General features: G+C 45.5%; 1 protein-coding gene across 3 annotated transcripts in view; it reads left to right on the top strand.

Moving 5' to 3' along the window:
- CASS4 (Cas scaffold protein family member 4) overlaps nucleotides 1-13,781 on the top strand; it is an 86,558-nt gene extending 72,777 nt beyond the window's left edge. For all 3 annotated transcript variants that reach the window (XM_069953094.1, XM_069953092.1, XM_069953095.1), the window contains 4 exons: nucleotides 869-2,194; nucleotides 2,726-2,803; nucleotides 11,910-11,990; nucleotides 12,541-13,781. In XM_069953094.1, coding sequence (XP_069809195.1) covers nucleotides 869-2,194; nucleotides 2,726-2,803; nucleotides 11,910-11,990; nucleotides 12,541-12,957 — 1,902 coding nt within the window. In that variant the 3' untranslated portion in view covers nucleotides 12,958-13,781. The remainder of the gene's footprint in view (nucleotides 1-868; nucleotides 2,195-2,725; nucleotides 2,804-11,909; nucleotides 11,991-12,540) is intronic.
- The last annotated feature ends 1,286 nt before the right edge of the window (nucleotides 13,782-15,067 follow it).

Below are 15,067 nucleotides of genomic sequence, written 5' to 3'. Positions count from 1 at the left end.
CCTGGCGTATTAGTCCATGTAGTGGGTCATACATCCCGGTGTATTAGTCCATGTAGTGGGTCATACATCCCGGTGTATTAGTCCATGTAGTGGGTCATACATCCTGTGTATTAGTCCATGTAGTGGGTCATACATCCCGTGTATTAGTCCATGTAGTGGGTCATACATCCCGGTGTATTAGTCCATGTAGTGGGTCATACATCCTGTGTATTAGTCCATGTAGTGGGTCATACATCCCCGTGTATTAGTCCATGTAGTGGGTCATACATCCCGGTGTATTAGTCCATGTAGTGGGTCATACATCCCGGTGTATTAGTCCATGTAGTGGGTCATACATCCCGGTGTATTAGTCCATGTAGTGGGTCATACATCCTGTGTATTAGTCCATGTAGTGGGTCATACATCCCGGTGCAGGTTTAGTCCATGTGTAAATGACTAGAAGGTTTTTATCAATTTGAATTCCAACACTTTCCTCTCTTATCACTCTGAAAGTGACCTTTGATTACCATAACCTTTAAATCTGTTATTCTATGGTCCAGTCCTGAAACATGTTGGCCTATAGTGTTGTTGAGACTTCTTTTTATTGTATGTCTATGTAAATTCATTTATGAGCCGAGTACCTAAACTTATCTAGGCTTACCATCTATGTAAGTTCTTATTGTTGGCCACTTAAAGAACGAACCTATACAAATCTAACTTGTTTCCAAGTATGTCATCAATCATGGTACTTTCTCAGAACTTGACCTATAGGGAATGCTGAATTTCAGATTTTGGCTGCTGTATATGTAGAGAATTTATTGGCCATAGGGAATGTACTGCTCATCCCTCCCACTGTTCTCTTCTAATGGACACGTTGTTCCTACTACAGGTGTATGACATCCCCCCAATGGGCTCCTTGGTTCACCAGAAGAACAGAAGTGAAACGCCACCTGTGAGTCCTCAGTACAACACTCTACCCAACCCCCGGAAGTCAGACTGGATCTATGACATCCCACTATCCCCCGAGAGAAATAACTTAAAGGGTGGCTGTAGAAAGATTTCCATAGATAGAGGGATGGTATATGATGTACCTCCGACACGGTATGGACCAGTCCATTCCAGCCAAATATATGATGTCCCACCACAACAAAGCAAACCATCACCAGCAGCCAGTCAAAGTCTCTATGATGTTCCAGCTTCTCAAGATATTTCTGTTCCCCATCAAAATGGAAGTTTAAGGAAAGGCTCATCCACTTTCGGGATACAAAGGTTAGAGCATGTAGATTCCAAAGAAAATGTTTATGATATCCCAAGAGGGTCATCTACTGGGTCTCCACCAAAGTCTGAGATGAGTAACCTATTGTACAATGACAGAATATATGATGTGCCTCCACCACTCCCGAGGAACCCCAAACCTTCTCTACAAAGACTTGACAAAGACAGGTTGTCAGTGTCCAGCTCAGAGAGTTGTACCAGCACATTATCTACTTCATCCAATGCTTCTAGCGAGTCCTTTTCAATGTCTGTTCCAGATGAAAGCCCCACCCAAGTGAGTCTAGAACCAGACGTGGCCATCAGGAAGATTACTGAACTTCAAGAACGGGTGTCTAGCTCCATAGCAAGCCTTATGATCTTTGTCAGCAGCAAATGGAGGCTGCAGGAAAACATGGAGGCCAATCTGGAGGATATTCACAAAGCCGTAGACAGCATTATCTCCTCCTTACAACAATTCTTAGACTTTGCCCAGAATATTAAAGTCAATGCTTCTCACTTAACAGACACAAACATCCAAATGAGGATTACCACCCAACTACGGACCCTTACAGACTCCTTCCAGACACTCTCACAAAATCAGGAAGCCATAAATCTATGCAGATGGTCACTGCAGGCATTGGTCATCAGCAAGCCTCACACAACGCCCGACGACCTTGACCAGTTTGTCATGGTGGCCAGGACTATTCCAGATGACATCAAGCGCTTTGTGTCTATCATCATAGCCAATGGAAAACTTCTATTTAAAAAACCTGAAATCGAGAAGAAGCCCAAACCTGTGAAGGAACATGTGGTGAGCCGAAAGCCTCAGGTTCCCCTCCGCAAAGAAACTCGAGTCCTTAAGGAGTCATGTGTCAATAAGAACATCGAGAAACACAAGGATGAACAACACCAGTTCTCCCGGCAGAAGGCTGTAGAAGATAATGGATATGTCTACCTCCAGGTAAATTGCAGTAATCCAAGGCCCTTCCGGTTGTAGCTCCTTATTGTCACCATAGAACTGGCTGAATATTAAAGCACAAGGTGGAAAGTGGTTCTGAGTTGACGGGATTGTATAGGACTAGAAAAACATGGCTGTTTTATTCAAGTCACAGCGCCACTCCTGTCCAAAGGTTGGTAATGGTATTGCAGCTTAGCCCTATGAACTTCAATACAGTGCCAGATAGAACCCTAGAAGAAGTGTGGCGCCACCTGTAGACAAATCGGCCATGTTGCAATGTTGTCAATAATATAACAGCCATGAGTGGTCATCTATAGACATGCTAGGCCCGCTCCTATGAAGCCTTTCTCCATTTGTTACATTACAGGAACTGTTGTGGCATGATGACCTTCTTAAAGTTAGTTTAAATACACATACTAGTAAAGAAGCAGCTTCCCAATTTTCCCATCGTCACTGTGACCGACATTTGGGGATCACTTGACTAAAGGTGGCAAACTGGAAAACATTTTAATGTATTTTCTTCTTATTTCTCAGAAAAAAGAGGATTTTGAGAAAATGCAGAAATTGTCTCCGATGCGGCAGCTCGAAAATAAGACAAGTCCTGAGGAAAAGGTAAATACTTTTATACTAATAAATAGTACAGTCACGGTAAAGAGGCATCTCTAAAACCGCTTCTGAGGTCACCAACCAGAAGAGAGAACATTCTAAATTTAGGATTTACTAATGGGGATCGAGTGTCTAAAGTTAGAGTGGAAGAAAATCTAGGTTCCAGTGACCACCAGTGTTTATGGTTTGACATAAAAACTTACTGCGTGCAATCCTATACTGCACCCTATACTCCTATACCGCACCCTATACTCCTATACCGCACCCTATACTCCTATACCACACCCTATACCGCACCCTATACTCCTCCTATACCGCACCCTATACTCCTCCTATACCGCACCCTATACTCCTATACTGCACCCTATACTCCTATACTACACCCTATACTCCTATACTGCACCCTATACTCCTATACCGCACCCTATACTCCTATACTGCACCCTATACTCCTATACTGCACCCTATACTCCTATACTACACCCTGTACTCCTATACTGCACCCTATACTCCTATACTACACCCTGTACTCCTATACCGCACCCTATACTCCTCCTATACTGCACCCTATACTCCTATATTGCACCCTATACTCCTATACTGCACTCTATACTCCTATACTGCACCCTATACTCCTATACCGCACCCTATACTCCTCCTATACCGCACCCTATACTCCTATACTGCACCCTATACTCCTATACTGCACCCTATACTCCTATACTGCACTCTATACTCCTATACTGCACTCTATACTCCTATACTGCACCCTATACTCCTATACTGCACCCTATACTCCTATACCGCACCCTATACTCCTCCTATACCGCACCCTATACTCCTATACTGCACCCTATACTCCTATACTACACCCTGTACTCCTATACTACACCCTGTACTCCTATACCGCACCCTATACTCCTCCTATACTGCACCCTATACTCCTATACTGCACCCTATACTCCTATACTACACCCTGTACTCCTATACTACACCCTGTACTCCTATACCGCACCCTATACTCCTCCTATACTGCACCCTATACTCCTCCTATACTGCACCCTATACTCCTATACTGCACCCTATACTCCTCCTATACTGCACCCTATACTCCTCCTATACTGCACCCTATACTCCTATACTGCACCCTATACTCCTATACTGCACCCTATACTCCTATACTGCACCCTGTACTCCTATACCGCACCCTATACTCCTCCTATACTGCACCCTATACTCCTATACTGCACCCTATACTCCTATACTGCACCCTGTACTCCTATACTGCACCCTGTACTCCTATACTGCACCCTATACTCCTATACTGCACCCTGTACTCCTATACTGCACCCTGTACTCCTATACTGCACCCTGTACTCCTATACTGCACCCTGTACTCCTATACTGCACCCTGTACTCCTATACTGCACCCTATACTCCTATACTGCACCCTGTACTCCTATACTGCACCCTGTACTCCTATACTGCACCCTGTACTCCTATACTGCACCCTATACTCCTATACTACACCCTATACTCCTATACTGCACCCTATACTCCTCCTATACTGCACTCTATACTCCTATACTGCACCCTATACTCCTATACCGCACCCTATACTCCTCCTATACCGCACCCTATACTCCTATACCGCACCCTATACTCCTATACTACACCCTATACTCCTATACTGCACTCTATACTCCTATACTGCACCCTATACTCCTATACCGCACCCTATACTCCTATACCGCACCCTATACTCCTCCTATACCGCACCCTATACTCCTATACTGCACCCTATACTCCTATACTGCACCCTATACTCCTATACCGCACCCTATACTCCTATACTGCACCCTATACTCCTATACTGCACCCTATACTCCTATACTACACCCTGTACTCCTATACTGCACCCTATACTCCTCCTATACTGCACCCTATACTCCTCCTATACTGCACCCTATACTCCTATACTGCACCCTATACTCCTCCTATACTGCACCCTATACTCCTCCTATACTGCACCCTATACTCCTCCTATACTGCACCCTATACTCCTATACTGCACCCTATACTCCTATACTGCACCCTGTACTCCTATACTGCACCCTGTACTCCTATACTGCACCCTGTACTCCTATACTGCACCCTGTACTCCTATACTGCACCATGTACTCCTATACTGCACCATGTACTCCTATACTGCACCCTATACTCCTATACTGCACCCTATACTCCTATACTGCACTCTATACTCCTATACTGCACCCTATACTCCTATACCGCACCCTATACTCCTCCTATACCGCACCCTATACTCCTATACTGCACCCTATACTCCTATACCGCACCCTGTACTCCTATACTGCACCCTATACTCCTATACCGCACCCTATACTCCTATACTGCACCCTATACTCCTATACTACACCCTGTACTCCTATACTACACCCTGTACTCCTATACTGCACCCTATACTCCTATACTGCACCATGTACTCCTATACTGCACCCTATACTCCTATACTGCACCCTATACTCCTATACTGCACCCTATACTCCTATACCGCACCCTATACTCCTATACCGCACCCTATACTCCTATACTGCACCCTATACTCCTATACTACACCCTATACTCCTATACTGCACCCTATACTCCTATACTGCACCATGTACTCCTATACTGCACCCTGTACTCCTATACTGCACCCTATACTCCTATACTACACCCTATACTGCACCATGTACTCCTATACTGCACCCTGTACTCCTATACTGCACCCTGTACTCCTATACTGCACCCTGTACTCCTATACTGCACCCTGTACTCCTATACTGCACCCTGTACTCCTATACTGCACCCTGTACTCCTATACTGCACCCTATACTCCTATACTGCACCCTGTACTCCTATACTGCACCCTGTACTCCTATACTGCACCCTATACTCCTATACTGCACCCTATACTCCTCCTATACTGCACCCTATACTCCTATACTGCACCCTATACTCCTATACTGCACCCTATACTCCTATACTGCACCCTGTACTCCTATACTGCACCCTGTACTCCTATACTGCACCCTATACTCCTATACTGCACCCTGTACTCCTATACTGTACAGGACATTAAAGAGCAGCACTATATATACTGTACAGGACATTACAGAACAGCACTATATACTGTACATTACAGAGCAGCACTATATATACTGTACAGGACATTACAGAGCAGCACTATATATACTGTACAGGACATTACAGAGCAGCACTATATACTGTACAGGACATTACAGAGCAGCACTATATACTGTACAGGACATTACAGAGCAGCACTATATATACTGTACAGGACATTATACACAAGAAACATTGAACAAAACCAGAAATTATAGTAAAGTAGTCACAAACTCCTCATTCATCCTTTACTAGAGTGTCCCCCATCCCAGCTCTGTAACATATATCAGATGGTGGTGCACTGCCTGTACTACTACTGTGCTGTATATGCACTCCAGCAGTCTTATACAGTACAGGATGGGAGATGGTGGTGCACTGCCTGTACTACTACTGTGCTGTATATACACTCCAGCAGTCTTATACAGTACAGGATGGGAGATGGTGGTGCACTGCCTGTACTACTACTGTGCTGTATATACACTCCAGCAGTCTTATACAGTACAGGATGGAGATGGTCGTGCACTGACTGTACTACTACTGCACTGTATATGCTCTCCAGCAGTCTTATACAGTACAGGATGTGAGATGGTGGTGCACTGCCTGTACTACTACTGTGCTGTATATACACTCCAGCAGTCTTATACAGGATGGGAGATGGTGGTGCACTGCCTGTACTACTACTGTGCTGTATATACACTCCAGCAGTCTTATACAGGATGGGAGATGGTGGTGCACTGCCTGTACTACTACTGTGCTGTATATGCACTCCAATAGTCTTATACAGTACAGGATGGGAGATGGTGGTGCACTGCCTGTACTACTACTGCACTGTATATGCACTCCAGAAGCCTCACCACTGCTTAACTCGCCAGGTACAACCCACCATCCACGCTCGCAGAAACAGGGCCGCCATCAGGAATTTCGGGGCCCCATGCAACCAAAGTGTCTGGGCCCCCCACATTAATAAAAAAAAAAAATAGTGTGTTGGCCCCACGCCTTGCTGGGAGGTATAATTTGGTTCAGATCAATTCTAGAGAACTGGCTCATATTCCCCATTTTCCCCAGTGGCTTAAAATGTAACCTCTGTTATACAGTTATACAATTGTAGAAACTAAATGTGAACAAGGTGCAATGTAAATGTCCCCATACAGACACTTACTTGTATAGCTGCCTCTTGTGCTCTGTATGCAGTGCATTATATTCACCCCTGCAACGTACAATTTATAGCGTGTCTACAAGCCCAGCGGGGCTCATTATGATGGAGACTAAAACTTATACAAGAGTGGGGTAGGGGGTCCCCTGTATTCAGAATGCTGTACATGAGTACTAGGCAATGCCCCGTTTGGGGTTATTGAATTTCGAGGGTCTGGGGGGCTGTGTGATTTGTATATGTTCACCAATATCTCCCCCCCCCCCCCCCCGGTATGCTCACTAACATAGAATATGTTGATAAGGCTAATATAATGAGGCTGTTCCATGTTAGTGAGCATATACAAATCACACACCCCCCAGGCAGACTAGTTTAGCTCACCCAAGCCAGTGATAGCGAATACATGGCGGTGAGAACGCTTTCTAGGAGATCCTGTTTGTGCAGCAGAGGTGTCTTTATCCTGCTCTGCATAGACCCTCGAAATTCAATAATCCCAGATGGGGCATTGCCGAGCACTCACCAGCATTCTGAATACAGGGGAACCCCTACCCCACTCTTGTATAAGTTTTAGTCTCCATCATAATGAGCCCCGCTGGGCTTGTAGACACGCTATAAATTGTACGTTGCAGGGGTGAATATAATGCACTGCATACAGAGCACAAGAGGCAGCTATACAAGTAAGTGTCTATTTGAATTGCACCTTGTTCACATTTAGTTTCTACAATTTTATGACTGTGTAACAGAGGTTGTATTTTAAGCCACTGGGGAAAATGGGGTATATGAGCCAGTTCTCTAGAATTGATCTCACACACAGACACCAGCACACATGTATACAGACACCAGCACACATGTATACACACATACAGACACCAGCACACATGTATACAGACATACAGACACCAGCACACATGTATACAGACACCAGCACACATGTACACAGACACCAGCACACATGTATACAGACATACAGACACCAGCACACATGTATACAGACACCAGCACACATGTATACAGACACCAGCACACATGTATACACACATACAGACACCAGCACACATGTATACAGACACCAGGGCACGATAAAGTTTGAACTTCTGCAACCTGGAGAAATGACCTGATATCACCTGCAGTCCTATGTAACACCATATAACACAGTGATATCTCTGAGTATAGATCATGTAGTAGATGTCACCTGCAGTCCTATGTAACAGCACAGATAACACAGTGATATCCCTCTGAGTACAGATAATGTAGTAGTCACCTGCAGTCCTATGTAACAGCACAGATAACACAGTGATATCCCTCTGAGTACAGATAATGTAGATGTCACCTGCAGTCCTATGTAACAGCACAGATAACACAGTGATATCTCTGAGTACAGATAATGTAGTAGATGTCCCCTGCAGTCCTATGTAACACCACAGATAACACAGCGATATCTCTGAGTACAGATAATGTAGTAGCTGTCACCTGCAGTCCTGTGTAACAGCACAGATAACACAGTGATATCTCTGAGTACAGATAATGTAGTAGCTGTCACCTGCAGTCCTGTGTAACAGCACAGATAACACAGTGATATCTCTGAGTACAGATAATGTAGATGTCACCTGCAGTCCTATGTAACACCACAGATAACGCAGTGATATCTCTGAGTACAGATAATGTAGATGTCACCTGCAGTCCTATGTAACACCACAGATAACACAGTGATATCTCTGAGTACAGATAATGTAGTAGTCACCTGCAGTCCTATGTAACAGCACAGATAACACAGTGATATCTCTGAGTACAGATAATGTAGATGTCACCTGCAGTCCTATGTAACACCACAGATAACACAGTGATATCTCTGAGTACAGATAATGTAGTAGTCACCTGCAGTCCTATGTAACACCACAGATAACACAGTGATATCTCAGAGTACAGATAATGTAGATGTCACCTGCAGTCCTATGTAACAGCACAGGTAACACAGTGATATCTCTGAGTACAGATAATGTAGTAGTCACCTGCAGTCCTATGTAACAGCACAGATAACACAGTGATATCTCTGAGTACAGATAATGTAGTAGCTGTCACCTCGGGGCGCCCTACTAAATAATGTTCTACAAAATAAGAAAAGTGTCATACAGTGACTGACAGGTGACGTCTTCTTTGATCGGAGGCGTCACTTTCCCTTTTCCTCTCCATCTGGCCCAGACCTCCATGATGATTCCTTCCAGATATGTTTCATCTTTTCAGAACCTGCGAGACAAACAATTTAGGCTTCGCACATTTCTAGCAACTTCCTTCCCTTTCTCCCTCCTGTAGGCTCCATAGTAACTGCGCTGTGTGGGATGCCCCCTGTATGTAGGATCCCCTGCTGTGCCCCCTGTATGTAGGATCCCCTGCTGTGCCCCCTGTATGTAGCTTCCCCTGCTGTGCCCCCTGTATGTAGGATCCCCTGCTGTGCCCCCTGTATGTAGGATCCCCTGCTGTGCCCCCTGTATGTAGGATTCCCTGCTGTGCCCCCTGTATGTAGGATCCCCTGCTGTGCCCCCTGTATGTAGGATTCCCTGCTGTGCCCCCTGTATGTAGGATTCCCTGCTGTGCCCCCTGTATGTAGGATCCCCTGCTGTGCCCCCATGAGCTAATAATGCCCCCAGAGGTGCCCCCATGAACTAATAATGCCCCCAGAGGTGCCCCCATGAGCTAATAATGCCCCCAGAGGTGCCCCCATGAGCTAATAATGCCCCCAGAGGTGCCCCCATGAACTAATAATGCCCCCAGAGGTGCCCCCATACAATAATAATGCCCCCAGAGGTGCCCCCATATACTAATAATGCCCCCAGAGGTGCCCCCATATATTAATAATGCCCCCAGAGGTGCCCCCATACACCAATAATGCCCCCAGAGGTGCCCCCATACACTAATAATGCCCCCATATACTAATAATGCCCCCAGAGGTGCCCCCCATGAACTAATAATGCCCCCAGAGGTGCCCCCATATACTAATAATGCCCCCAGAGGTGCCCCCATACACTAATAATGCCCCCAGAGGTGCCCCCATATACTAATAATGCCCCCGGAGGTGCCCCTATATACTAATAATGCCTCCAGAGGTGCCCCCCATATACTAATAATGCCCCCATACACTAATAATGCCCCCAGAGGTGCCCCCATATACTAATAATGCCCCCAGAGGTGCCCCCATACACTAATAATGCCCCCAGAGGTGCCCCCATATACTAATAATGCCCCTAGAGGTGCCCCTAAAAAAACAAACATCCTACTCACCTAATCCGCGCTGTGCAGGCAGCAGCTCTTCCTCCTCCTCCTCTTCGGGCTCCATCTTGCGAGCCGCAGGGACGGGATTTCCGGCAGGCGTGATGACGTCACATGATCACGCCTGCCGGAGAGGTCACGTCCCGGCCTCCCATAGGCTGCTGGTATGAAGTGCCGGCAGCCTATGGGAGGGAATACAGGAGGAGGACGCTGACAGGTCCTGCTCCTGTATTCTGATCGCTTTAATGTTCCGCCCGCTCACTGTGCTCAATGTGCAGGCGGAACATCAAAGCGATCTGTGCATCCCGAGAAGCTGCGCGGCCGCAGCTTCTCGGGATGTTCAGAGACAAGTGGCAGGGGGGCTGTGCGGGCCCCCCTAGCGTAGCGGATGGGGGGCGGCGGCCGGCGGGCCCCCCCCCATGTCTCTTAGGGTCCGGGCCCCATACGGCAGTACCAGTTGTACTGCCCTATCGGCGGCCCTGCGCAGAAATGTTCAGATACCAAGTACTTTAAGAGTTGGCGCCCGAAAAATGTTTGGGAACTGAGTGAGTTTGAGAACCAAGGTACCACTGTATTTCACAGCTGCAGCACTGCCCACATTGGCAGCATAGGCCCCGCCCCTCGGTGTCATCTAGGTTGACCAATTCCAATGGCTGTGGAGAGGGCGGGTCCTAGACAGCAAAACCGTCACGGAGGGCAGGGCCTACGGTGCAAATGTGGGTGGGGCCAAGTGGCACTGTTGCCATGAACCCCCGGCCAGGTGGTACAATCCACCAACGATAAAAAGCATTTTACACTGGACCAAACACCAAGAAATCTATTATACAGTAAGGTATGAAAACTGCAGAATTTAGGCTTTACAACTGTGTACAGAAGTCCTCATCCAGAAAGGGGGGACAGTATCACTTTAAGGATTTGAATCTATATAGTCTGGTGGAAAGAAGAGAAAGGGGGCCATGATCGAAATATGTTAAAGGACTAAATAAGATTCAGGAGGGAACCTGAACTCAAGAACAAGATGAGGACACAGTGAGAGGTTAGTTGGGAGAAAGATCAGAAGCAACGGGAGAAAATTTTACTGTACTAAAAGAGTAGTAGATACTTGGAACAAACTTTCAGCAGATATGGTTGGTAAATCTACAATAACAGAATGTAAACCTGCCTGGTATATACATGTATCTATCCTAAGATAATGAGAAGACAAGTACTAAATGGGCCGACTAGATGGACCCAGGGATCTTTTTCTGCCGACAATCTGCTATGTTTCTTTAGGGGTTTTTTTTTATGTAAAAACTTACTTAGGCTGCAGTACTTCAAACAACCATTTGGTGTGCTGTGTCATTACAAGTCATGTGACATAGATGATGACAAAACATGAACACTAAATATAGGCATCATTGGAACGGCTCCCCTTGGAGGCTAATATAACGGGAATATAGGATATAATACAGACATTAGTGTTTCAATATAAGATTTTTTTTTCGATCTTGATCAGGTTCTGTTTAATTTTAGAGAAAAGGATGGATGAAACCTGACTCCAGGATATTGTCAAGCGATGACCCTGAAAATAAAAGTGATGCCGGCTCTTGCAAAGTAAGTTCGGGTTATGTAAGATCTGACTGTCCCATTGGGGGAGATTTATCAAAGGGTTTAAAATTTAGACTGGTGCAAACTGCCCACAGCGACCAATCACAGCTCAGCTTTCCTTTCACCAGAGCTGGACGCTGAGCTGTGATTGGTTGCTGTGGCCACTTTGCACCAGTCTAAATTTTACACCCTTTGATAAATCTCCCCCATTGAGTTTAAATGAGCAGCTATTTAAAAAAAAACTTTTGTCATGTTGTAGAGATGTTGTGGACTCATCCTAAAGGGCCCCCAACATCTCTTTTATGTATGGACAGATGGTATCAGGCCACTATCAGACTATTTCCCTGGAATCTAGCACATCCCCTCTCTCTCTGCCACTGGGAGAGAATCAGAAGGTCCTGTACACATAAAATGGTTAACTAGTCCTGACAAAATTGCCAGATTTGGCCAAAACATATGTTATGTGTATGGCTAGTATACGTTTTGTGGTTATCATTGATATAATTACTAAATAAGAAGTATAATAAAGCTTAAATCCCTCTATTTCTACCCTCAGAAGCCCACAGTCCTCACAACCAAACCAGAGGCCCCGAAATCACCACATCCAGTCAAGAAGATTGCACTCTCTGAGCACTGCTACCTTTACTTCGGCGCCCTCCAGAAGGCAATCCGTGTTTTTGAAGACAGCCTCACCAAAAATGAGACCCCTGAAGTCTTCATCACCCATGGAAAGCTCATCATTATGGTCGGGCAGAAACTGGTGGACCTTCTCTGCCAAGACGTCAAGGCCAATGAAGTCCGCAGTGATATTCTGTGCAAGAGTAGTAAGCTCTGCAGCCTACTCAAGAACTTAGCCATGGCCACCAAGACAGCAGCCATTCAGTACCCAAACTTACCCAGTATGCAGGAACTTCAGTGTTGGACAAAGGAGCTGGCCAACTACACACAGCTATTCCGAGCCATGGTGGAATGATGGTGGAGACGGTCAATGAGATGCAGGATGGACTGTCAGATAATATTGACTTAAGGTCAAAGAACAAGAATACTCAAGATACCAAAATGGATGGAGAACTTGTGCAACCATTAAGTATAGCATCTCTTTGGGATCTAGAAACTGTACAAGATCCAGATTCACTTGTTTCAGGAGAAAACTTGGAATAATGACAGTAGTTTCATTATAGCCATGGACATTGAGACTGTCCTCATGGCATTGGTTCATTCCACCACAACCAAAGATGGAAGGGCTTATTCTATAACGGAGAGAACATCTTGGTGACAGTTGGACTATTCCTCCTCTTCCTTGAGAATGTCATCTCGCCCCGATACAAACATAAAACCTGGTCAAGACGACATTTACCTCATCTAAACTAATTAACCATTTCCAACTCTCACATAAGCCTTGGACATGTACATCCCACCCATGGTGGTGGAGGATTCGGGCAAGTTAAAGGAAAAGTTAGCTCATGCACATTTATGGAAAAATTATATAAATGTATTGTATTGTATTGCCCCCCCAAAAGTTATAGAAATCACCAATATACACTTATTACGGAAAATGCACATAAAGTGCTTTTTTCCTTCTGCATCAAGGCTTCGCTTCCTGGATAACATGGTGATGTCACTTCCTTGATAACATGGTGATGTCACTTTCTGGATAAAATGGTAATGTCACTTCCTGGATAAAATGGTGATGTCACTTCCTGGATAACATGGTGATGTCACTTCCTGGATAACATGGTGATGTCATGCGCCGACTCCCAGAGCTGTGCAGGGTGTGGCTGCTGGAGAGGATGATGGCAGAGGGATACTCAGTGTCCCTCCAGTGTCCCCCTGTCATCATCCTCTCCAGCAGCCACAGCCCGCAAAGCTCTGGGAGTCGGGGCGGGACATCACCATTTTATCTAGGAAGTGACATCACCATGTTATACAGGAAGTGACATCACCATGTTATCCAGGAAGTGAAGCCTTGAAGTAGTAGTAAGTGCAGGGAAAAAGCACTTTATGTATATATTGGTGATTTCTATAACTTTTGGGGGGCAATACAATACTTTAATAAAATTTTTCACCGGACTTCTCCTTTAAGCTTTTCTTTTCTCTGTAAATGTGCATGAGCTGCCCCTATGGTATACATGGTTTTAAGGAAATATGCAAAAAAGGAGGAGTGGCCACATCCAATAGGGTATATGAAAGAAAAAAAAGGACGGCCACATCCAATAGGCTAGATAAAAGGGGGAGGGGCCATATCCAATAAGCTATATGAGAAAGTAGGAGGGGCCATATCCAATAAGCTATATGAGAAAGTAGGAGGGGCCATATCCAATAGGCTGTATGAAAAAGAGAAGGAGGTGCCATATCCAGTAGGCTAAATGAACAAGAGGAGGAGGGGCCACATGCAATGGGCTATCAGTGATAACAATGTATATGTTGCAGGGAAATGATAGAATCAGAGATTTGATCAAATCCCTTACCCCTTTCAGGGAAATGATGAAATGAACGAGTTTGCGACAGCATTACTTACCCCTACTGGGCCTCCTCCTGCTCTCCGTCTATCCCACGCCGTTATCTGTGCCTTTCGTGAGGTTCTGGTCCCAATCTTGGGCTTTCTGCTCGCCGTCCGCCCCCACCCCCGTGCCTGTCGAGGAGGTCCAGCGCCATCTTGGGCCTCCTCCTTCTCCCCACCCGCCCGCTGCTGTGCCTGGCTGGGGCGATTAATAGACTTAAATAGGTTACTATGGTTACTAGGCAGGACAGGGGAGCAAGAGGAGGCCCAATAGGGTTAAGCAATGCTGCATCAACTCGTTCATTTCATCATTTCCCTGAAAGGTGTCAGGGATTTGATCATTTCCCTGCAACATATACATTATTACATCAATATGTGTTCTATGATTTGACTCCTCAATAGGAATTTTGGTGTGAAAGTAGAATTTTAATATTTCCTTTAATCCGCCAATGACCTCTGAGGCACAAGGAACCTCATTCTAGTCATAGCCTTTGGGTGACACATTTACATGGGATATCTACAGTATATACACACAATGCAGAATTATAGCTATCACTATCCACAATAAGACGCGTCCACCCGC

This window comes from Dendropsophus ebraccatus, chromosome 14, assembly GCF_027789765.1.
Source record: "Dendropsophus ebraccatus isolate aDenEbr1 chromosome 14, aDenEbr1.pat, whole genome shotgun sequence".
Lineage (NCBI taxonomy): Eukaryota > Metazoa > Chordata > Amphibia > Anura > Hylidae > Dendropsophus > Dendropsophus ebraccatus.
Note: the sequence above shows the minus strand (reverse complement) of the source record. Positions and strands in the feature narration are given on the sequence as shown.